The sequence below is a fragment of the Armigeres subalbatus genome, chromosome 2, assembly GCF_024139115.2.
Source record: "Armigeres subalbatus isolate Guangzhou_Male chromosome 2, GZ_Asu_2, whole genome shotgun sequence".
Taxonomy (NCBI): domain Eukaryota; kingdom Metazoa; phylum Arthropoda; class Insecta; order Diptera; family Culicidae; genus Armigeres; species Armigeres subalbatus.
Genome location: NC_085140.1, coordinates 204,231,435 through 204,250,366, shown reverse-complemented (window position 1 = coordinate 204,250,366; position 18,932 = coordinate 204,231,435). Strand labels below are relative to the sequence as shown.

The 18,932-nt window shown below is 40.2% G+C and overlaps 2 protein-coding genes across 6 annotated transcripts in view; one reads left to right on the top strand and one right to left on the bottom strand.

The window, feature by feature from the left end:
• Window positions 1-987: 987 nt before the first annotated feature.
• LOC134215785 (congested-like trachea protein) lies at window positions 988-2,581 on the bottom strand. Of its 2 annotated transcripts, none has more exons than XM_062694902.1 (2): window positions 2,355-2,581; window positions 988-2,284 (listed from the first exon to the last, which is right to left on the bottom strand). In XM_062694902.1, exon 2 carries the CDS (start codon window positions 2,164-2,166, stop codon window positions 1,261-1,263), a length of 906 nt encoding a protein of 301 aa, XP_062550886.1. In that variant the 5' UTR covers window positions 2,167-2,284; window positions 2,355-2,581; the 3' UTR covers window positions 988-1,260. The 2 variants fall into 2 exon arrangements, with proteins under 2 accessions (XP_062550886.1, XP_062550887.1); XM_062694903.1 differs by having other exon boundaries at window positions 2,359-2,581.
• A 4,067-nt stretch (window positions 2,582-6,648) lies between these two features.
• The window catches only part of LOC134211527 (palmitoyltransferase app), an 81,304-nt gene continuing 69,020 nt past the window's right edge, over window positions 6,649-18,932 (top strand). Inside the window, exons 1-2 of one of the 4 annotated variants that reach the window (XM_062688451.1) lie at window positions 6,649-7,011; window positions 10,081-10,429. The gene's annotated coding sequence lies outside the window, so the exon portion shown is untranslated. Of the gene's footprint in view, window positions 7,061-9,803; window positions 10,430-18,932 lie in introns of all 4 variants that reach the window. The other 3 variants (XM_062688449.1, XM_062688450.1, XM_062688448.1) reach the window with 3 other exon arrangements.

The window sequence follows — 18,932 nt, the reverse complement described above, 5'->3', positions numbered from 1 at the left end:
ATGCCGCTGCTAATTCCCCATTGGCTTCAGGAAAATAATATTGCGTTGCCCTTAAAAGTATACATCACTGAAAATCTCAGAACGCACACAATAAGTTTTTGTCGAAATTGTGAATTTAAAATGCAAGAATCTTCTCATTGATGTATGCCAATCGAATTTGCTTCGGCTCAATTAACCAGGGTAAGTTAGAAATACGACTTTGAAGAGACTAAATAGGGGGTGTCCAAAATGTGTGCATTTGGGGGTCCAAAATATGTTGCACAGTCCAAAGCGATTTTTTTTTCATTTCAGAAAGTTACAATTCTCAGCGATTTGTCAACATTTGATGCCAATTTTAAATTTCTATTTCATAAATGAGACTTCCACGTGAAGTCGTGAAGTACGAATGTGTGATGTGTGGATTCAAATAGCATATATTTGGGCACAAATTTATGTGTGCGACAAATATAATCAATATGAAGAATTTTCTCAATGTAGCACATTTTTAGCCTTTTGTGATTCGGCTTCTTGTACTGATCCCATCCTCCATGGTCCTAAACGATGTCATCGCTTCGAGACAGCAAAAAATGTTCAATTCCATGTTTGCCAGAGTGTTTTCGAACGAGGAATTATCTGCGGGACCTTCCTTAGCCATGGGGTCAGATGCGCGGCTACTAATCAAGTACATGCTAAAGGTGGCTGGGTTCGATTCCCGGTCCGGTCTAGGAAATTATTGAATTGGAAGTTTTCTCGACTTCCCTAGATATAAGTGGAATTTCTCCCACGCTGCTCAAGAAACACTCCGATACATTGTCGACAACCAATTTACAGTGCTTGACATCATGTATGACTGAACGGACTCAACCGATCTTTCAGTTGCTTTCGACAAAGTTAATCATGCCATTACAATCGCGGTTTTGTTACTTGTGAATGGGCCTTTCTTAGCTTGTCGAGTTCAGCCTTATGTAGTCCTAAAGTTATGAATGGAATGTGATAGAAAATAATTGCTAATGTTTATACAAAGTTGTTATATTGGCTCAATTTACTAAAAAATATGTCAACACTGGCAGTAATATATCTACCGAACTTTATCATTAGAAACGGCCCTCTTCCCTGGCGCTACATTTGATGTTGCTGTGATTGCATTTGTTGGTTCTTACCATTACCTAAATCCACGATCTGTTTCTTACTTTTTCATCTCTGAAAAATACATAATAATATTTCCACCCTAACGTAAATCAAATACAACGAAAAACGAATATCCCTGCACACTCCGTCTCCCTACAAATTGGGCGCCACAAAATTCAAAAACTTCATAAACACCTCAAACCCGATGAAGCAAGCCGCATTCGCTGGGAAAGCTCGCAACATCACCGGCGTAACACCCTTGTACAGTGCCAGCGGTCCTTCGTTCTTCATCAGCTCTCGAAAAACATCCCGGATGCCATTCTTGTAGGTTCCCTCGGGCGCCGTCTGCAGTCGTGACTTAAGCACATCAGCTGGCATTCCGATGGCCCAGTTGGCAATACCTGCCATTCCTCCAGCAAAAATCGTTCGCAGCAATGCTTTTCCGGGCTCCTCCGTTTCGCCTTCCTTCGGCGCAAAGGTCTTCTTTACGTATTCATAAGTGAGGAAGTACATTCCAGAAGCTGGAACGTCTCGCAGCAGTGTTGCAAACGATCCCTTGTAAATACTTCGAATTCCTCCTTCTGCGTACAGCTGCTTCGTGCAGTCCACCATGCCGTTATACTTCTGGGGCACATTGCCTCCTTGTTGAATCTGCAGCAGACACTTGATACGCTCGCCCGGAGCCATCACTATCGTAGTGAACACTCCGGAGAACGCCCCCGCTGCGAACAGTTGTGTATTGTTCAACTCTTCATCCGGTGTCTTCTGCTGCAATCTCTTGCCTACACCGAACCCAAAGAAACTCATGGCGAAGATCGGTGCCACCCCGGCCATCGGAGCGGACATTCCTTTGTATAACCCACGGAAACCTTCATGGCGGATGGTCTTCTTTGCACAGTCCAGGGTCCCGGCGTACAATGGAGCTTGGCCAGCGACCGGTAACGGCATCGTCTGCAATCGTACCTTTATTGTATCGAGCGGGTGCCCGGCCAACACCGTACAGATCCCTCCAAAACCTCCGGAGAGAAAGTACTTGATTGGGCTAACATTTTCGGACATTTCCTCTGTTGCTCTTAATTATTCACGTCTTACGTATAGACAATAAACGATATTATATCACCAACGAAAGCTGCTATGCACCGAACTTAAAAGTGACTACGCACGAAAATATTGTTATCTGTAAATGATTAAAAGATTAGAGGGTTATTCATGAACGCTCCGAATTTGGGACTGGCAAATGAACCTACTCACAAAACAAAGTCCAAAGTCCTACTCGATACCTTAATGCTAGTCGATCTTCCCTTTAAGATTATTCACTACCGCTGGCACTGCACTGATTGAATGAATGACGAACCACGAACGATATAACTAGCAGAGCCTAGCAGAAGTTCGCGAAGTTCGTCTCCCTGAGATGGTCACACACGAGCTGAAAACAACAAAAAAACAGCTTTTCCTTTCACTGTTGTGGCGTTCTTGTTGTTTATGTTCTTCCTTTACGCGTGTGATAAAAGTTTCCGAGCTTTTGCGATGACGTTTGAGTGTGTACACAGAACCACAAATAAACCCACTTTTGAGTTTGTTTAACCCAAAAGCACTTTCCATACTCAGAAATCAAGACAAAATTTTCAAAACGACTTATCTGCTTTTGTAAACAAAGATTCAAACGACGATTTGACGAATCTGATAACTCTCCCACGCAAACCAACACCACCAACAGGTAGCGGAAACCTTCACCTACCTATTGGTGGTGTTGGTTTGCGTGGGAGAGCTATAAGATTCGTCGTCGTTTGAATCTTTGTTTACAAAAGCAGATAAGTCGTTTTGAAAATGTTGTCTTGAAATAAGCCATTTTATCGAGCCGGTGACAAGCGCGGTGTCATCATCATCAATAGACATAGACCGCTGTTATCATTGAAACGCAGTATGAAAAAAAAAATATAGCCCGGGACATCCTGGCTATGATCTGGCGATGGGCTAAACAATAGGATGTCAATAGCCTGCATTTTATAGAAATAGCTCAAAATGACAGGAGACCTAACACTAATCAATATTTACATTTTACAAGGAACATTTGCGAAAATGGAATCAAATGATGATGATGATGACGAAATGATGATGGTTTGCATTAGAAATACTAGAATAAGAGATCGGCGAAGACGCCATCTTGTTTCCAATCGAACCGTCAAAAGCGGTTCCAATTCGACTTTTGCATCCATAAGAAGCAAGCAAAAAGTTCAAATGCTGCCAGGATTATTTTCACGATTTCATGCATTTTCGTACGTTGCCATTTCGACAGTTTTCCACTCCGCCGGTCTCTGGTTATAGGATTGCTAGTTTGCATGCAGATTTACCAAAACCGAGACCAAAATAAAGGCCGAGCCGTTCACTCAAAATTTCGATCAGCTGTTCGAATCTGTATCATAAAATGGCTTAAGCCAGCAAATTAAATAATTCGCGAAGTCGAAGCAAAATTCTTCACACAAACAATGACAGTTCTTTATGGGTTTTTACAAAAGATATTTCTCGCGTAACATTTGAAAAGGGCCTACAGCCAGAACGTAAACACTGAGAAAATGCCGTTCGAAAAAAATGCATCACAATTTCTATTCCTATTTCCCAGGTTTATGATATTTTAAGCAGCAAGAACTCCTAAAAGCACATAATCAGCACTATCTATCCATCCATAACCTTAATTGCATCGAAAACATGCAAAAATGTGTCGAAATCGTTAAAATAAAAGTTTAAGTCTATTTTCATTTTTTTCTCCGGAATAGGCCTTCTTGATAAGTCATTCTGCATTTGCTTGTCATTCATAGACCCTTTGTTTATGGCATTTTTCGAAAGTAAACACGGGATAAGGCTTTTCGGGAGGGGAAATTTTCTCTCTCCGAGGTCGGGCCGATGACGGTTCGGAAAAAATTCTCGTTATCGGCCCGAAGTTGGAGAAGGCTTATCCCAGACAGAAAAAAAGGGGTGGCTTGGCCGTTTTTTAGGGTGGACCTACACATATTTTGAAAATAACACGTTGTAGGCCCAATTAAAAAATAGTTTTTTCTAAGTAATTTAATTGAAGATGCGGAACATTTTTATACTATTAGTAGCTATTAGAGGATGCTATCGAAGGGTGTTAAAATTGAATTTGTTTACTTTTCATTGTAGGCCCTAATCAATTGTTAAGCGAGATTTTAGTTACTACACGGACAGATAAATCAACCCAAACTTTGAGTTCAATATACGCACTTATGAGAATATAGCAGAAAAAATTTACCCAAATTTGGGTAATTTTCCCTTTTCTTCCCATGATTGCTATCAAAATTAGAGCAAGATGCAAACACCTCACCGAAGTTGCTCAGCCCAATAGCCCAAATTTGAGTAAATTCAATATTCCCTATTTTGGGTTGATTAAGGTCCGCTTTGGATAAATTAAACTCAGCTTTGGGTAAATTGTTTACATGGGATTAAAGGCAAACTACCTAGTGACAGAAAAGTCATTTTACTCAAATTTGGGTTATTGGCCCAAACCACGGTTTTGAGTGCAAACAACCCACTTTTGGGTAGTTTTGGTTTTCAGTGTAGATAAAGATTGTCGCTTCGGTTCCCTTTGTTCTGCTGTCCAGAACATGTTGGGTACCAAGCTGTCAAATCGTATCCTTCTTAAAAATCCTTCTTTGACATTTAGCTCCCCTATCCTCGCCAGCAAAAGATGTTCCGGACAGCGACAATCTTTATCTAGTAACTAAAATATCTTCTATTTTTACAGTAGAGCATCAGAGAGGAGGAGATGGCGGCCATATTTCACTCAAACTCTGACAGATAGCAATGGGATTTCCCATAGGAGGGAAGAGCAGAATTTGCTTCGACTTCGCGAATTATTTAAAGAAACCTCGCTTAACTTTTGAAAAGGACCTAAGTAACAATTTTGTCATGAATATTAATTTGAATATTGCAATCAATATATATATATATATTGTTACTTTCGATTGCAGCACTCAAATTAATTCATGAAAAAATGTTACTAGGTCCTTTTGAAAAGTTAAGCGAGAAACGATCGAATGCCATCGAGAAAGAATAATAAAAAAAATACTATAAGCCATTTTACGAGACAGATTCGAACAGCTGATCGAAATTTTGAGTGAACGGCTCGGTCTTTGTTTTGGTAAATTTGCATGCAAACCATCATCAATTCGTCATCATCATCATCATTTCATTCCATTTTCGCAAATGTTCCTTGTAAAATGTAAATATTAGTGTTAGGTCTCCTGTCATTTGAGCTTTTAATAAAATGGTTTATTAAGATTTTCAAAACGATTATCTGCTTTTGTAAACAAGATTCAAACGACGATTTGACGAATCTGATAGCTCTCCCACGCAAACTAACACCGCAACAGGTAGCAGAAGGTTTCCGCTACCTGTTGATGGTGCTGGTTTGCTTGGGAGAGCGATCAGATTCGTCAAAGCGTCGTTTGAATCTTTGTTTACAAAAGCAGATAAGTCGTTTTGAAAATTTTGACTTGATTTGCTTATTTCTCGCTTAATTTTTCAAAACGACCTGAGTAACATTTTTTCATGAATTAATTTGAGTACTGCAATCAAAAGCTTTCATGTTGTTCTGTTGATTGCGCTCATTGCGGTCATTTTGAAAAGTTAAGCGAGATTTATTGTCTATCCGGAACAAAGTTAGAACGCTTTTTATACCGAAGCTGGATTTTCTACAGATACAGGAAAATTTCCGAACTTCGGAAGTAGTGCGCTGGATTCACATAAAGATGCGCTGAACAACGCATCAATTAGTTTGACAGATAAAACTTCGGAAGAAAGTTCGGTTCGAAAGTCCCGACTTTGGTCCGATTCGAGAATTAAAACTTAGATAACTAATACAATATTAATTATCTAAGCTGATAGATAGGCAGCATGAAGTACAATGCGTTATCATTCGTTGTGTTGTCACTCAACCCATGAAATCCGCCTTCGGGTAGACAATTATTTTGTCACTATGATGGTAAATCGCCGTGGGAAGCTGAGTATGTAGTTTTATCACGTTTTAAATGCTGGAGTCTGGAAATATTTCTCGGGTACTTATTCAAAAGGACGTATGTGATTTTGTAAACAAAGATTCAAACGTCGATTTGTCCAATCTGATGGCACTCCCACGCAAACCAACACCACCAATAGGTAGCCGAAGGCTTCCCCTACCTGTCTGTGGTGATGGTTTGCGTTGGAGTGCTATCAGATTGGATCAATCGACGTTTGAATCTTTGTTTACAAAATCACATACGTCCTTTTGAATAAGTACCCGAGATTTCCTTGTAACTAAGGAAGGGTCAAAATCTCACTGTAGGTGGATTAATTTGGGTTTTTTACTTGGATTCGTCTATACTCTGGATATTTCTGTGTGTCTGGCTTGAAAGCTCGCGTGAAATATTTCGTTTTGGATGCAACACATGTGCATTAATTTAACGTTTATTTGTCACAACTCGTCGTCGTCGATGCATCGTACTTTTCGTTTACGGATTTTTCATTTTCGATCCGAAAACAAAAGTAGTCACATCGCGAAGCTCCCGATGAGCGGTCGACTAACATCGTTTTGATATTTTCTGGTAGCGGACTTGAAAACTGATGATCCTCTGTTTTCTTAAGTGATTCTAATCGTCATCCTCAGAACATTATTTTTATGTTTTTCGTATCTTTTGAAGTGGAGTATCGTTGAAACAATAAAAATAAGCAGTAAAGTTTGGTGAATTAGCGGTGAATTTCGAACGAAAAATCAGAGATTTTTTAATCAGGAAAGCATTTTGAAAATGGTGACGAAATTTTCAGCACCCGAAAACAGCAATCGGAAGAGATCGTGCAAAACGCCGAGCGTTTGAAGCAAAAACGAAATCTCCAGTGAACGGATTCCGTTGTGTATGTGAGCGACTGGAGTCATGCCAAGGTGTAGTAGTGATTTGACAGGGTTGGTAGCGATACAGTAATTTTTGTCTAGAAGCCAAAAACATTACTTTTTTTTTGTTCGACAATACATGAAAATAATTAAGATATAATCAACTACACAGATGTACTGCTGAATAAATAAGAGTTTTGGATATTAACATTAGCTTACATTATTAATTTAGCTGATGTGTTAGAATCATGTCGTGTTTTGACTTATATTTTTTGGTGTTTATGGTGCGAATTAAAATATAGGATGCCGATTGAGACATTATGAATTTCAAAATTTGTATAACCTCCACCAAAGGACAGTACTATCATATAAAAAGTTTTGCCCTAAGTTGTAAACCATGTGGAGATTTATAATAGGAAATTTCTTCCCTAGAGTCGACCATCCTTTAATTTAATGTTTCGTTTCGGAATGTTCTCTTTCCTTATTATGGATCCCCAAAACATCCTATGAAGGACACTCTCGTGTTTATTTTTTTCGTAAGGGAAAGTCCATTAATTACGTAACGCGAAAATTGGGCTTTTTTAATCCCGCTCTCCCTTATGTCACACTTTTTGTATAAAACATCTAAAAACTTTGTATGAATCATCAACCCTCCTACCCGCCTTAAGCGTTATGTAATTTATGGACGCTCCTCAATTGAGAAAAATCATTTAGTTTTATATTCCATGCGGCATTGTCACTGCAAGTAATCTATAAAGGATCCTAAAACTTTCTTTACATTCAAAGTTAATTGCCTATATTCCGGGTATTAAGCCACCCGGAGTGGAAATAAATTACTATGTCTAAAACTCGATTATGCATATGCACAACATGTGATAGATTTAGTTCGGAAAAGGTATTGGAGGGTAACCGCGCCTTTCGGTGGGGTTTGATTCCACGAAACCAGTACGCTAGACAGGTGCTTTCCCCACTAAGGAACGAAGGACGTCCGTCGTCCTCCGCAGCTTAGCGGGTATCTACTGATGAAACCAAATTCCCAGCACCGGGCACGTAGCCGAACTTACTTAGGATGAGTATTTAGTATTGTCTGGCTCCTACACACTTGCTTCATCAGCAACGGCACTCAATGAAGTAGGGTTGTGTGAGTTTGTGCCGATCCCAACCCGACCACATAAGCGAAAAGAGATCGCCACTCGAGTTCAGTATATTCAAAGTTAATTGCCTATATTCCGGGTATTAAGCCACCAGGAGTGGAAATTCATTACTATGTCTGAAACTCGATTATGCATATGCACAACATGTGATAGATTTAGTTAGTATTGGCGGGTAATTTCTCCTTTCGGTGGGGTTTGATCCCACGAAACCAGTACGCTAGACAGGTGACAATGGAGGTCCTTCGTAGCTTAGTACACTAAAAATTCCACACATTTTTATTGGCAAAAATCCATTAATTTAATTCATGATTCTTATGAGTGCACACATAACCACTCTCCACGCGAAGTACAAATATAATCTATAATCAAATAAAATGTATGTGTGGTCTCTAATATGCAGTTATTGAATTTATGTGTGGGTACAAATTGCATATATTTGGGTCGCCAAATTGCAAAAATTTATGTGTGCGACAAATATATTCAATATAAAGAATTTTTTCGGTGTAGGGAAAGCACCTGTCTAGCGTACTGGTTTCGTGGGATCAAACCCCACCGAAAGCAGCGGTTATCCTCAAATACCTTTTCCGAACTGAATCTATTACATGTTGTGCATATGCATAATCAAGTTTCAGACCTAAAACTTTGTTAAACAGGTCATCGCTCTAATTACTATATTGCTATTTACAAACTACAATCATAAATTACCAATATATTTCAATGCGTCGTGTGTCGAGGTGGGGATAACATAAAGAGAAAACTTCTTTGCAGAACGAGAATAATGGAAATCCAAAGAAGTAGAACATCGATTAAAGCTACGACACATGCTTACGAAGGGTTCATTATGGGCGTCATTTGTTCGGGCATCCCTGATACCAAGTGTGACAGTGTGAGGCATTAGAACGAAATTTAAAAAATGTCACGGAATGTCATGACAATAATGTCCCTTGACCAAGGTTTGAATCTAAAAAAGAATTAAAAAGTCTCTTACTTATCGTCTCTGTATACATATACGATATGTAGCATACCGCGAGAAACTTTTTTCGCAAACTGTCATGATAAAGAACTAATTCTGGAGGCTATACTGCCGTGAATCGCATATCTGTCCCATCTATGTTGGGTATCCTATTCATATAGGACAAATATGCGATTCACGGCAGTATACCTCATGATAAATTTCTTTTAAGAAGTTTCTAACGCGGAGAGCACTAGTTCTGATTATGCATTTCAACATTTAGAGCAATAACCTATTCGAAAATGTTTTAGGATACTCCAAGGGATATATGTTTATATAAAAAACAATTATAAATAACTCGTGAAAAAAGTTTTTAACAAATTTGTCTCATGACATCAAAATTACATTTCCTGCCACTGCATGAGATGTCATGTAGATATGTAAATGTTGATCATATCATGCTAACCCTTTAATGCGCAATGTTGTTTCAAAACAAAAAACCGAAAATGCGTTTATTGTTAATGAATTTAATGATTATTTACGTTAAAAATGTTTTTGTCGATTTCTAAAAAAAATCGCCTTGTGCCTTTAAGGGCTAAATTACATTATACATTGGCTGAATAACTTCGAGCTGCTCATTGGACAGCAAGAATATCATCGCTCCCAGCCCTGTCGTTTGTTGACGTTGTGTTTGTATTTTTATGTGAAGATTGTCAAGCCCGCAGCAAGAAGAAAACGCAACAACAATGATGGGAAAGAGTTGAAGGTGTTTTAAAATCAAAAACGTCTTGTCGCGGGGTGTTGTCTCTACGGACAGTGAAAAAAAAGAATCAAGATAAAATTTGGCAATCATTTTGTGCGTTGTGGGGAAGTGCAGTAAACGGAAACCTGTCGAATAGATAGAGTAGTCGCTGAAGAAATCGTCGTTGTTTGGTGAAATTTGAAATTGATTGGATTTTAACTAGAAATTGATGTATTGTTCCCAGCTGTCATCAACAAGAAGAAGTTTTTCCCCAAAAATTAAGTGTTTCGAAGGGCTTGTGATTACGTTTTCCTTGGTCCATTCATTTGGTGTATTTGTCCCATAATAGTGTGTGCGTTAATTGCTAAGAAGCATAAGAAGAGTGAATTTCCTTCAGGAAAGATCGATTACCGTCCACGTAAAGTGGTTCCAATTGAACGAATTCGATCCAAATGTGACGTGGAAGAGGGTCCTTGATTTGCCTTGACCTAGGATGCCCTGACCAGCGTGTTTTTGTTGTACATCAACGGAGAAAAGGAGGAATTAGTCATTGACTCCGGCAGTCGCACCTTCGTCACTAGAAGATACTCTGTGTAAGTATTTACTGTTTTCATTCGTGCCATGATAATACAATAAAAGAGAACGAAAAAACTCGGCATTGCGTCGTTCGTCCTCGACAGGTCAGCAAATTGAATTAGGGTAAATTTACTTAATGGACGACGACGTAGATGTTGATTTTGGGAAATAAGCGTCGACAAAGTGGGTCGCCTCTAGTTGAGCTAGAATCTGTGGGAGTTGAAAACGATATCGTGCCACTACATAACAGATTGAGCGGATATCTAACCGGATTATTTTGGTTGTTTTTAATGCTTTCTTTTCCTCATGTACCTTCTAACCCCTACGTGTGGCGTTAGGTCAAGTCTATAAATAATAATCTACAAACAATAATTGGAAATATGATATAGGTACCTATGTTGGAATAGTTATTTCAGCTTATTGGATGACCTCTTCCGCACGATACATGGTACCGATAAAATTGCCGAAGAAAACTGATTCATTTTATGTCAATGATTGATTAACGTGTGCCCCTGTGTAAGGCATCAGAACATTTGTCATAGTATTACACTGCCTTAGCAAGGTTTACACAGTTTGATTTGAAAAGCTTGTTTTTGTCCCTCCATTTTATCACCTTTTGTTGTAGTCAGAATCAAAATATGTAATTTTTAGGTTCAAATACGAAACACCTTGCCCGTGAGCAAAGGTGTAAGATTGCAAATTCGAAGATAGCGATTCAATTCACGGTCCAGTCGAGATCGGCTATTTTCAGATTTTTCAGGATTTTTTTTTATATGATGTTGCTATTATAGGGAGGAGATCTACGCGGTTAAAAAAAATTAGGTCTATTTTTCTCGTGCATCTCCTCCTCTCTTCCCTTTGTTGTCATATAATGAGGAGCAATACTACTCAACAAGGGCAATAAAGTGTGGGAATCCAACGTTAAGTAATCTTATATTTAAAAACCCTGATTAATCCACCTAGCGGTAATGGTGCCTTTCTCGTGCATTATAAAAATAGTATTTTGGCCATTACTCTTGAGCCCATAGTCCGATCTGCCCAATTTTCAATAGGAAGCAATGGTAGAGTATCTCGCGTCGAATGCAATTTGTTGCGAGTAAATCGACTAAGGATATGTGCCTGAAAAATGAATGACATTTTTTTACTCAATTTTTCTATAAAAAAGTGGTATTTTGGCCATAACTTCCGAGCCCATTGTCCGATCTGACCAATTTTCAATAGGAAACAATAGCAGAGTATCCTCCGTCGAATGCAACTTGTTGCGAGTAAATCGGTTGAGGATAAGTACATGAAAAATGAGTGACATTTTTTTTGTGTAATAAAAGTGATATTTTGGCCACAGCTTCCGAGCCCATAGTCCGATCTGACCAATTTTCAATAGGAAACAATGGCAGAGTGTCCTGCGTCGAATGCAACTTGTAGCGAGTAAATCGGTTAAGGATAAGTACCTGAAAAATGAGTGACATTTTTTTGGGTGGGTGCGCACAGACGAACACACATACACACACACATACACACAGACATCACCTCAATTCGTCGAGCTGAGTCGATCGGTATATAACACTATGGGTCTCCGGGCCTTCTATAAAAAGTTTGTTTTTGGAGCGATCATATAGCCTTTACTGTATACTTAGTATACGAGAAAGGCAAAAAGTTAAGTAGAATTTACCTAACTTTTGGTAAGTTTCTATTCAAAGTTAAGTATATTTAACTGTTCGATTTAATGTTACGTAATTTTGGGTTCCCACACTAAACCCCCAATTTGACATCCATTCTAAATAGACATGTTAAAACAATACGACGAAATGATTTAAAGACAGTCTGAGCGGTGCAGTGAGAATTGTTTTTATTTATTCTCCCCGATACTGTGTAATCAGGTGTCCGAAGTTTGAATCTTTGTGTCCGAAATATGAATCCAACCCCGCCGATGTCCGTGGTTTGAATACTATGAATACTATATTTAGTGATTAGAATGCTAACTTAAACGGTGTGATTTAAAATTTGAGTAAACAGGATGATTGCATATCAGAAAGTGCTTAAGCGTTCGAAGTTTGAGTTTGCACGGTACTTTAGGCATAACATACTTAGGTATTTCAATACCAAACAAACAGGGTTTGCAGAAATCGCTCTTAATAGATAACGAACAACGATAAAAGAGAGGCAAACACTGTTCCGAATCATAACAAGCCATGATAACAAATGTATCAAACTTGTATACAAGTCCGAAAAAACAAAATCGGATAGGCAGCCCCCACAGAAAAATGGTGATTCTCGCTTTGTTCTCGCTCACAGTTGAGGTTGAAGTTGAAATACGTATCTGTAAAGATTACAAAGCGTGGCGGAATTAAATGCAATTTTACTAAATTTGTTCTATTACATGGGATTCTTTTACTTCAGAATACTTTAGCAATTCCTTCGAATATTTCTTTTTATCTTATCTTTTCGAAAAATTCCTTCAGGGATTTCTTTGAAAATTCGTTCCAAAATTACGTTAAAAACCCTTCAGATTTAGAATTTTCGTAGAAATGTCGCCACCGATGTCGCATACGCGCAGCATCTCGAGGCAGCGTTGCCGGAAGAGGGTGAGCTCGATGGGGCCCCTCTTGAGGACTGCTGGAATACAGTCAAAGCAGCCATTAACGACGCAGTGGAGAACAACATCGGGTATATGGGTCGAAGTCGACGGAACGATTGGTTCGACGAAGAGTGCATACAGATTCTGGAGGAGAAGGACGCAGCGCGGGCGGTCGCGCTGCAGCAAGGTACCCGGCAGAACGTGGAACGTTATAGACGGAAGCGGAGACAGCAGACCCGCCTTTTTCAGGAGAAGAAACGCCGCCTGGAAGAAGCGGAGTGCGAGGAGATTGAACAGCTGTGCCGTTCTCAAGATACACGCAAGTTCTATCAGAAGCTCAACGCATCCCGCAAAGGCTTCGTGCCGCGAGCCGAAATGTGCCGGGATAAGGATGGGAGCATCTTGACGGACGAACGTGTGGTGATCGAAAGGTGGAAGCAGCACTACGAGGAACATCTGAATGGCGCTAAGAGTACAGGCAGTGAAAGTCAAGGCTGCGCAGGAGATGACTAGGTACATCAGTTCAGCGGACGATGGAAGCCAACCAGCCCCCACCTTGAGGGAAGTTAAGGATGCCATTCAACAGCTGAAGACCAATAAAGCAGCTGGTAAGGATGGTATCGGAGCTGAGCTCATCAAGATGGGCCCGGAAAAGCTGGCCACTTGCCTGCACAAACTGATAGTCAGAATCTGGGAGACCGAACAGCTACCGGAGGAGTGGAAGGAAGGAAATATGCCCCATCTACAAGAAAGACGACAAACTGGAGTGTGAGAACTTTCGAGCGATCACCATCCTTAATGCCGCCTACAAAGTGATATCCCAGATCATCTTCCGTCGTCTGTCACCATTAGTGAACGAGTTCGTGGGAAGTTAAAAAGCCGGCTTCGTTGACGGCCGCTCGACAACGGACCAGATCTTTACTGTACGGCAAATCCTTAAAAAATGCCGTGAATACCAGGTCCCAACGCACCATCTGTTCGTTGATTTCAAGGCGGCCTACGACAGTATAGACTGCGTAGAACTATGGAAAATTATGGACGAGAACAGCTTCCCTGGGAAGCTTACCAGACTGATCAAAGCAACGGTGGATGCTGTGCAAAACTGTGAAGATTTCGGGCGAACACTCCAGTTCGTTCGAATCGCGCCGGACCTGGGACAAGGTGATGGACTTTCGTGCCTGTTGTTCAACATTGCGCTAGAAGGTGTCATGCGGAGAGCCGGGTGTAACAGCCGGGGTACGATTTTCAACAGATCCAGTCAATTTATTTGTTTCGCGGATGACATGGACATTGTCGGCCGAACATTTGCAAAGGTGGCAGAACTTTACGCCCGCCTGAAACGTGAAGCAACAAAAGTTGGACTGGTGGTGAATGCGTCAAAGACAAAGTACATGCTCGTGGGCGGAACCGAGCGCGAAAGGGCCCGCCTGGGAAGCAGTGTTACGATAGACGGGGATACCTTCGAGGTGGTCGAGGAATTCGTCTACCTCGGATCCTTGCTAACGGCTGACAACAACGTTAGTCGTGAACTACGAAGGCGCATCATCTGTGGAAGTCGGGCCTACCACGGGCTCCAGAAGAAACTGCGGTCGAAAAAGATTCGCCACCGCACCAAATGTGTCATGTACAAGACGCTTATAAGTAGTGTTGTGCTTAATCATTATCAGACGATCATGATTGCAATTTTCATGTGAAAACTTTTCACGTGAAAACAGTAGGCGAGTTGTCGCCGGCGACAACTTCTCAAATTTTGTACTCAAACGATAATAAACACAGAATTTTCATTCAATTATTAATCTTCACTAATAATAGCTAATTGTCAACAGTCCCGTTATATTTCTATTTGGCGTTATAGTTTCATGCTAGCAAGGAAAAATAGTTTAAAAGGTAACGGTAAATGCTTCAAATCAAGATACGATTTTCAAACGATTCTTAATCGCTGGCGAGTTTTAATCACTTGATTATTTTAAAGTAAAATCGCGGATGAGTTTGATCATTCACGATTTTCCGAAAATTTGATTTTTCCCAACCCTGCTTATAAGACCGGTTGTCCTCTACGGACATGAAACATGGACAATGCTCGAGGAGGACTTGCAAGTACTCGGAGTATTCGAGAGACCATATTTGGCGGTGTGCAAGAATAAGGTATTTTAGGCGCGTTTTACTTTTCTCAAGTGCGTCATCATGTTCAAGTGCTTGTGAGGTATTAGTGCGTAATTACGGAAAATAACTGTCAAAAAGTTCATTAACGATATTGCTGTACAACCATATGGCGCATCGCGGAAATGGAAAGGATGATATTTTATTTTATCTTGAAGCTCCAAATTCAGGCAAGGACATCGATCCGGTGAGTTTGTTCCGTGATCCGACTTATGACAATTATTCGTCCGGACTGTGATGAGGCAATGATTCTTATACTATTGAATCGACCATAGAAACGTCGGTAAAAGGGTAAGCTTAGAGGCTTGCATACGGAAGATCTCCGGCTCTGCTAAGTTCTAACACCAGACACTTTTTAAAAACAATACTAGTAAATAGAATATCAACTGTAAGTCGTCTTATTAAAGGAGGATTTGTTTTGGGGTGGACATGCTGGTTTTTATGAACGTCTTCAGCAGCGTTTTTCTTTTATTCGAAATGCGTAATCAGAATATGCAAAATTGAATAGTACATTCCACTTTCCATCTTGCCTTGCCTTACTGAAGCGATTTGAAGGGTAGAGTTGTAAGTAACGAAAAGCTTAGTTTCAAAAAAATGCCTTCAAAGATTTTTATTTATATTTTCTTTGTGAAACATACACTTTGTTAGGGCTTAGACACAATCCTTGACATAAATACTTTTAGTTTGAATTTGACATTAGCACATGCGGGGAGGGGTTTTCCATATATGATTCTTCTCTTCTCGTTTCAGAGAGCGAGCAATGGCGCTTAAACCTAGGCTTATTAGCCAGGGCAAGTCTAATACCTTGTCCCATCCCAGGAAGTTAAACATCTAGGAAAACGGAGTGACATAAATTTCTTAGCATTGTCACTCCCAACGTTTGAAAAACTTATCATATCATTTGCTTATGATGATATTCCAAAACTAAATTCTACCAACCATCCAACTCCTTGACATCTATGAGGGCGTCGGTGAGTCGCTGGCCTCTCACTAAGTAGATGTCATATCATCATTTCCTTCCCTTCCCTAGTAACGGAGAAGATGGGCGTGGCCGGCAATGGTAGTTTTCATGCTTTATCATTTTGGACCTCCAATTGGGTTGTTATTAATTCCCAAATAGTAATCCATAAGCAGTTGGGGTAAGAAAGTTAAAGAATATACATGACAGCTATCAGTATGCAATCTACGAAATACTCCGTTACAACGCAACGCAACGCAACGCAACCATATTTGGCGGTGTGTGGCGGCGAGGAATGAACCATGAGCTCGCCCAACTCTACGGCGAACCCAGTATCCAGAAGGTAGCTAAAGCCGGAAGGGTACGATGGGCAGGACATGTTGCAAGAATGCCGGACAGCAACTTTGCAAAGATGGTGTTCGCTTCCGATCCGGCAGGAACGGCGTGGAGCGCAGCGAGCGAGATGGGCAGACCAATCTGCAAAACTACTTGGCGAGCGTGGGGCGTATCCTAGGATGGAGAAATGCGGCCTCGAACCGTGTATTGTGGCGTCAAATTGTTGATTCAGTGTTATCTGTTTAGATGTAAACTAAATAAATGAATGAATGAATGCAAGTGGAGGCGACTAAAAAAACAAATAAACCTTGCGACAGGCACTTGTAAATCGAAAAGCCGCTTAAGATAAGTTAAATTTTCTAACATAGAAAACTGTTTGAAGTAGTTATAACTTTGAAAATCAATAAGAAGAACAATTAGCGAATTGATTAACAGCACTAAAAATATGTTTCTTCCGAAGTGGTATGTGGAAGATATAGAAGAAAATATTGGTATATTATAGAATATGATAATAAATAAGTACAGGATACAGTCTCGAAATATTGTGATGAAAGCAGTTTGCCTCCACTGGGGATGTATTTGCTCCAATACTATTTAGATTACATATCGTCATAATGGTAGAGTTGTGATGTTGGTATGCTTTTCGGGGATGACGGAGGGTAGTTTTATTAACAATAATAGTTTTACAGCAGTTTTTTAAAAGTGAATGGAATACATTTTCTTCAGAGAATTGTGCCTTAGCTAACGATAATGCTTCCCTAGCCCGCCTGGTTGCATTATTATTCAGGAAGAGACTCTGCAGTAAAAAGTTACATTACTTTTGAATAAAATGCGTATTCAATATAGAATGTACCCCAGTCACTAGCATCAGACTCTTCATAGTCATACATACTTTCCATTCATCATAAGTAAGATCGCCGAACCGCTGCATGGTCTGATGTATGCTGTCCTCCCACCATATAAACTAGGTCTACACGCCCGTAGTTTAGAGGGCCTTAATCGAGCAGCGCAACGTAGTGGGTGCGATGGACTTCGGCGTCGGACGTGACCCCACCATCGCATCTGGTAAATTCGATTTTTTTAGTGATTCGTTTTTTTTCAATAGTTCGTTGATAGAAATAGGTAGCGTAGAACCATCAGTGTTGCGACACAAACTTGACATACTTTGCACCACCTTTCGCTCATATCCTCTTATTGACTTTCGACTATATTTAGTTAGCACCGCTACCTGTGTGCCATAAAGCATGGCAGGTGCAACAACAGATTCGTACATGATACGTCCAATCTACCAGGATTGGAAATTTGAACAGCATTCCGGCAACGTGTTCGAACTGTTTTTGGTGGTTCCAGTCAAACAGTGAGGTAAATTCCAAGGAAGCGAAGGGGTTCTGTAGTCTTGTATAGCTTCGACGGGCTTCCGAATCAAAACTTTGCATTTTGCGTCATCCAATCTAAGGCCAACATAGCCCAAAAAATTCTTTATTTTTCGCAGAATCAATTACAAATCCTCAATACAGTCCACTATAATGATAAGGTCGTCAACAAAAGCGAGTATGATGTGAAAAATAAGTTGGACATCCTGATTCAAACGTAGCCCATTGGCCTTATCGGCCACTGACTCCAATACTGCTTCCATCTCTATGTTGAACACAAAGGGAGACAGCGGACACCCTTGTTCAATTCCACGCTTCCGTTGAAAAGGTCTGGTCAGTTGTCCTTTCCATAACACTTGCTGCTGTTCTCCAATTAAACACTCTAGAATACGATTAATAAGACGTATGGACACGCCTTTGCCTATAAAATTAAATTATTATTATTGTGCGTATTTATTTATCTAAAAAAAAATTAGCACTCATACCTCTCAATATTGAAGGCAAGGCATCTAGAGATACGTGGTCAAAGGCCTTTTCTATGTGGAGGGACATCAATAATGTTGGTTTACCTCCGTTCCAACGCTCTTGCAGTACTCGCTGAAGGACATGAAGGTGATCTACTGTCGACCTTCCCGGTAGAAATGCTGCTTGATGAAGTCCTATTGGGGGAATCGTGTTCAAATTCGTGCCAAATATCCAAGTAGCGTATACCTTGTATGCTGTACAGCTCAAGCATATCCGACGGTAATCATCAATGGACTTTGGTCTTCTGATCTTTGGAATCCATACCACCAAAACGTGCTTCCACTCAGTCGGCAATTTGTTTTCCGTCCACACCTTCACTAACAGCGCATGCAGCTCATTGATGGTTCGATCATCGCAATATTTGAAAAATTCCGCGTACAAAGAATCTACTCCGGGGGTCTTCCCATTCTTCATTCTGCTTACAATTTCCTGCACTTCTTGCAAAGTTGGCGTCGAAAGCGAAACGGATTCTCCTGACTCTTGTATCGAATTTGGAATAAACGAAGAATCGCCATCGACAATCCAATCGCTTAATCGAATAGTAGACAATGGGGCCCGGTATGATCGCTTCTTCTTATATCTCTTTAGATAAC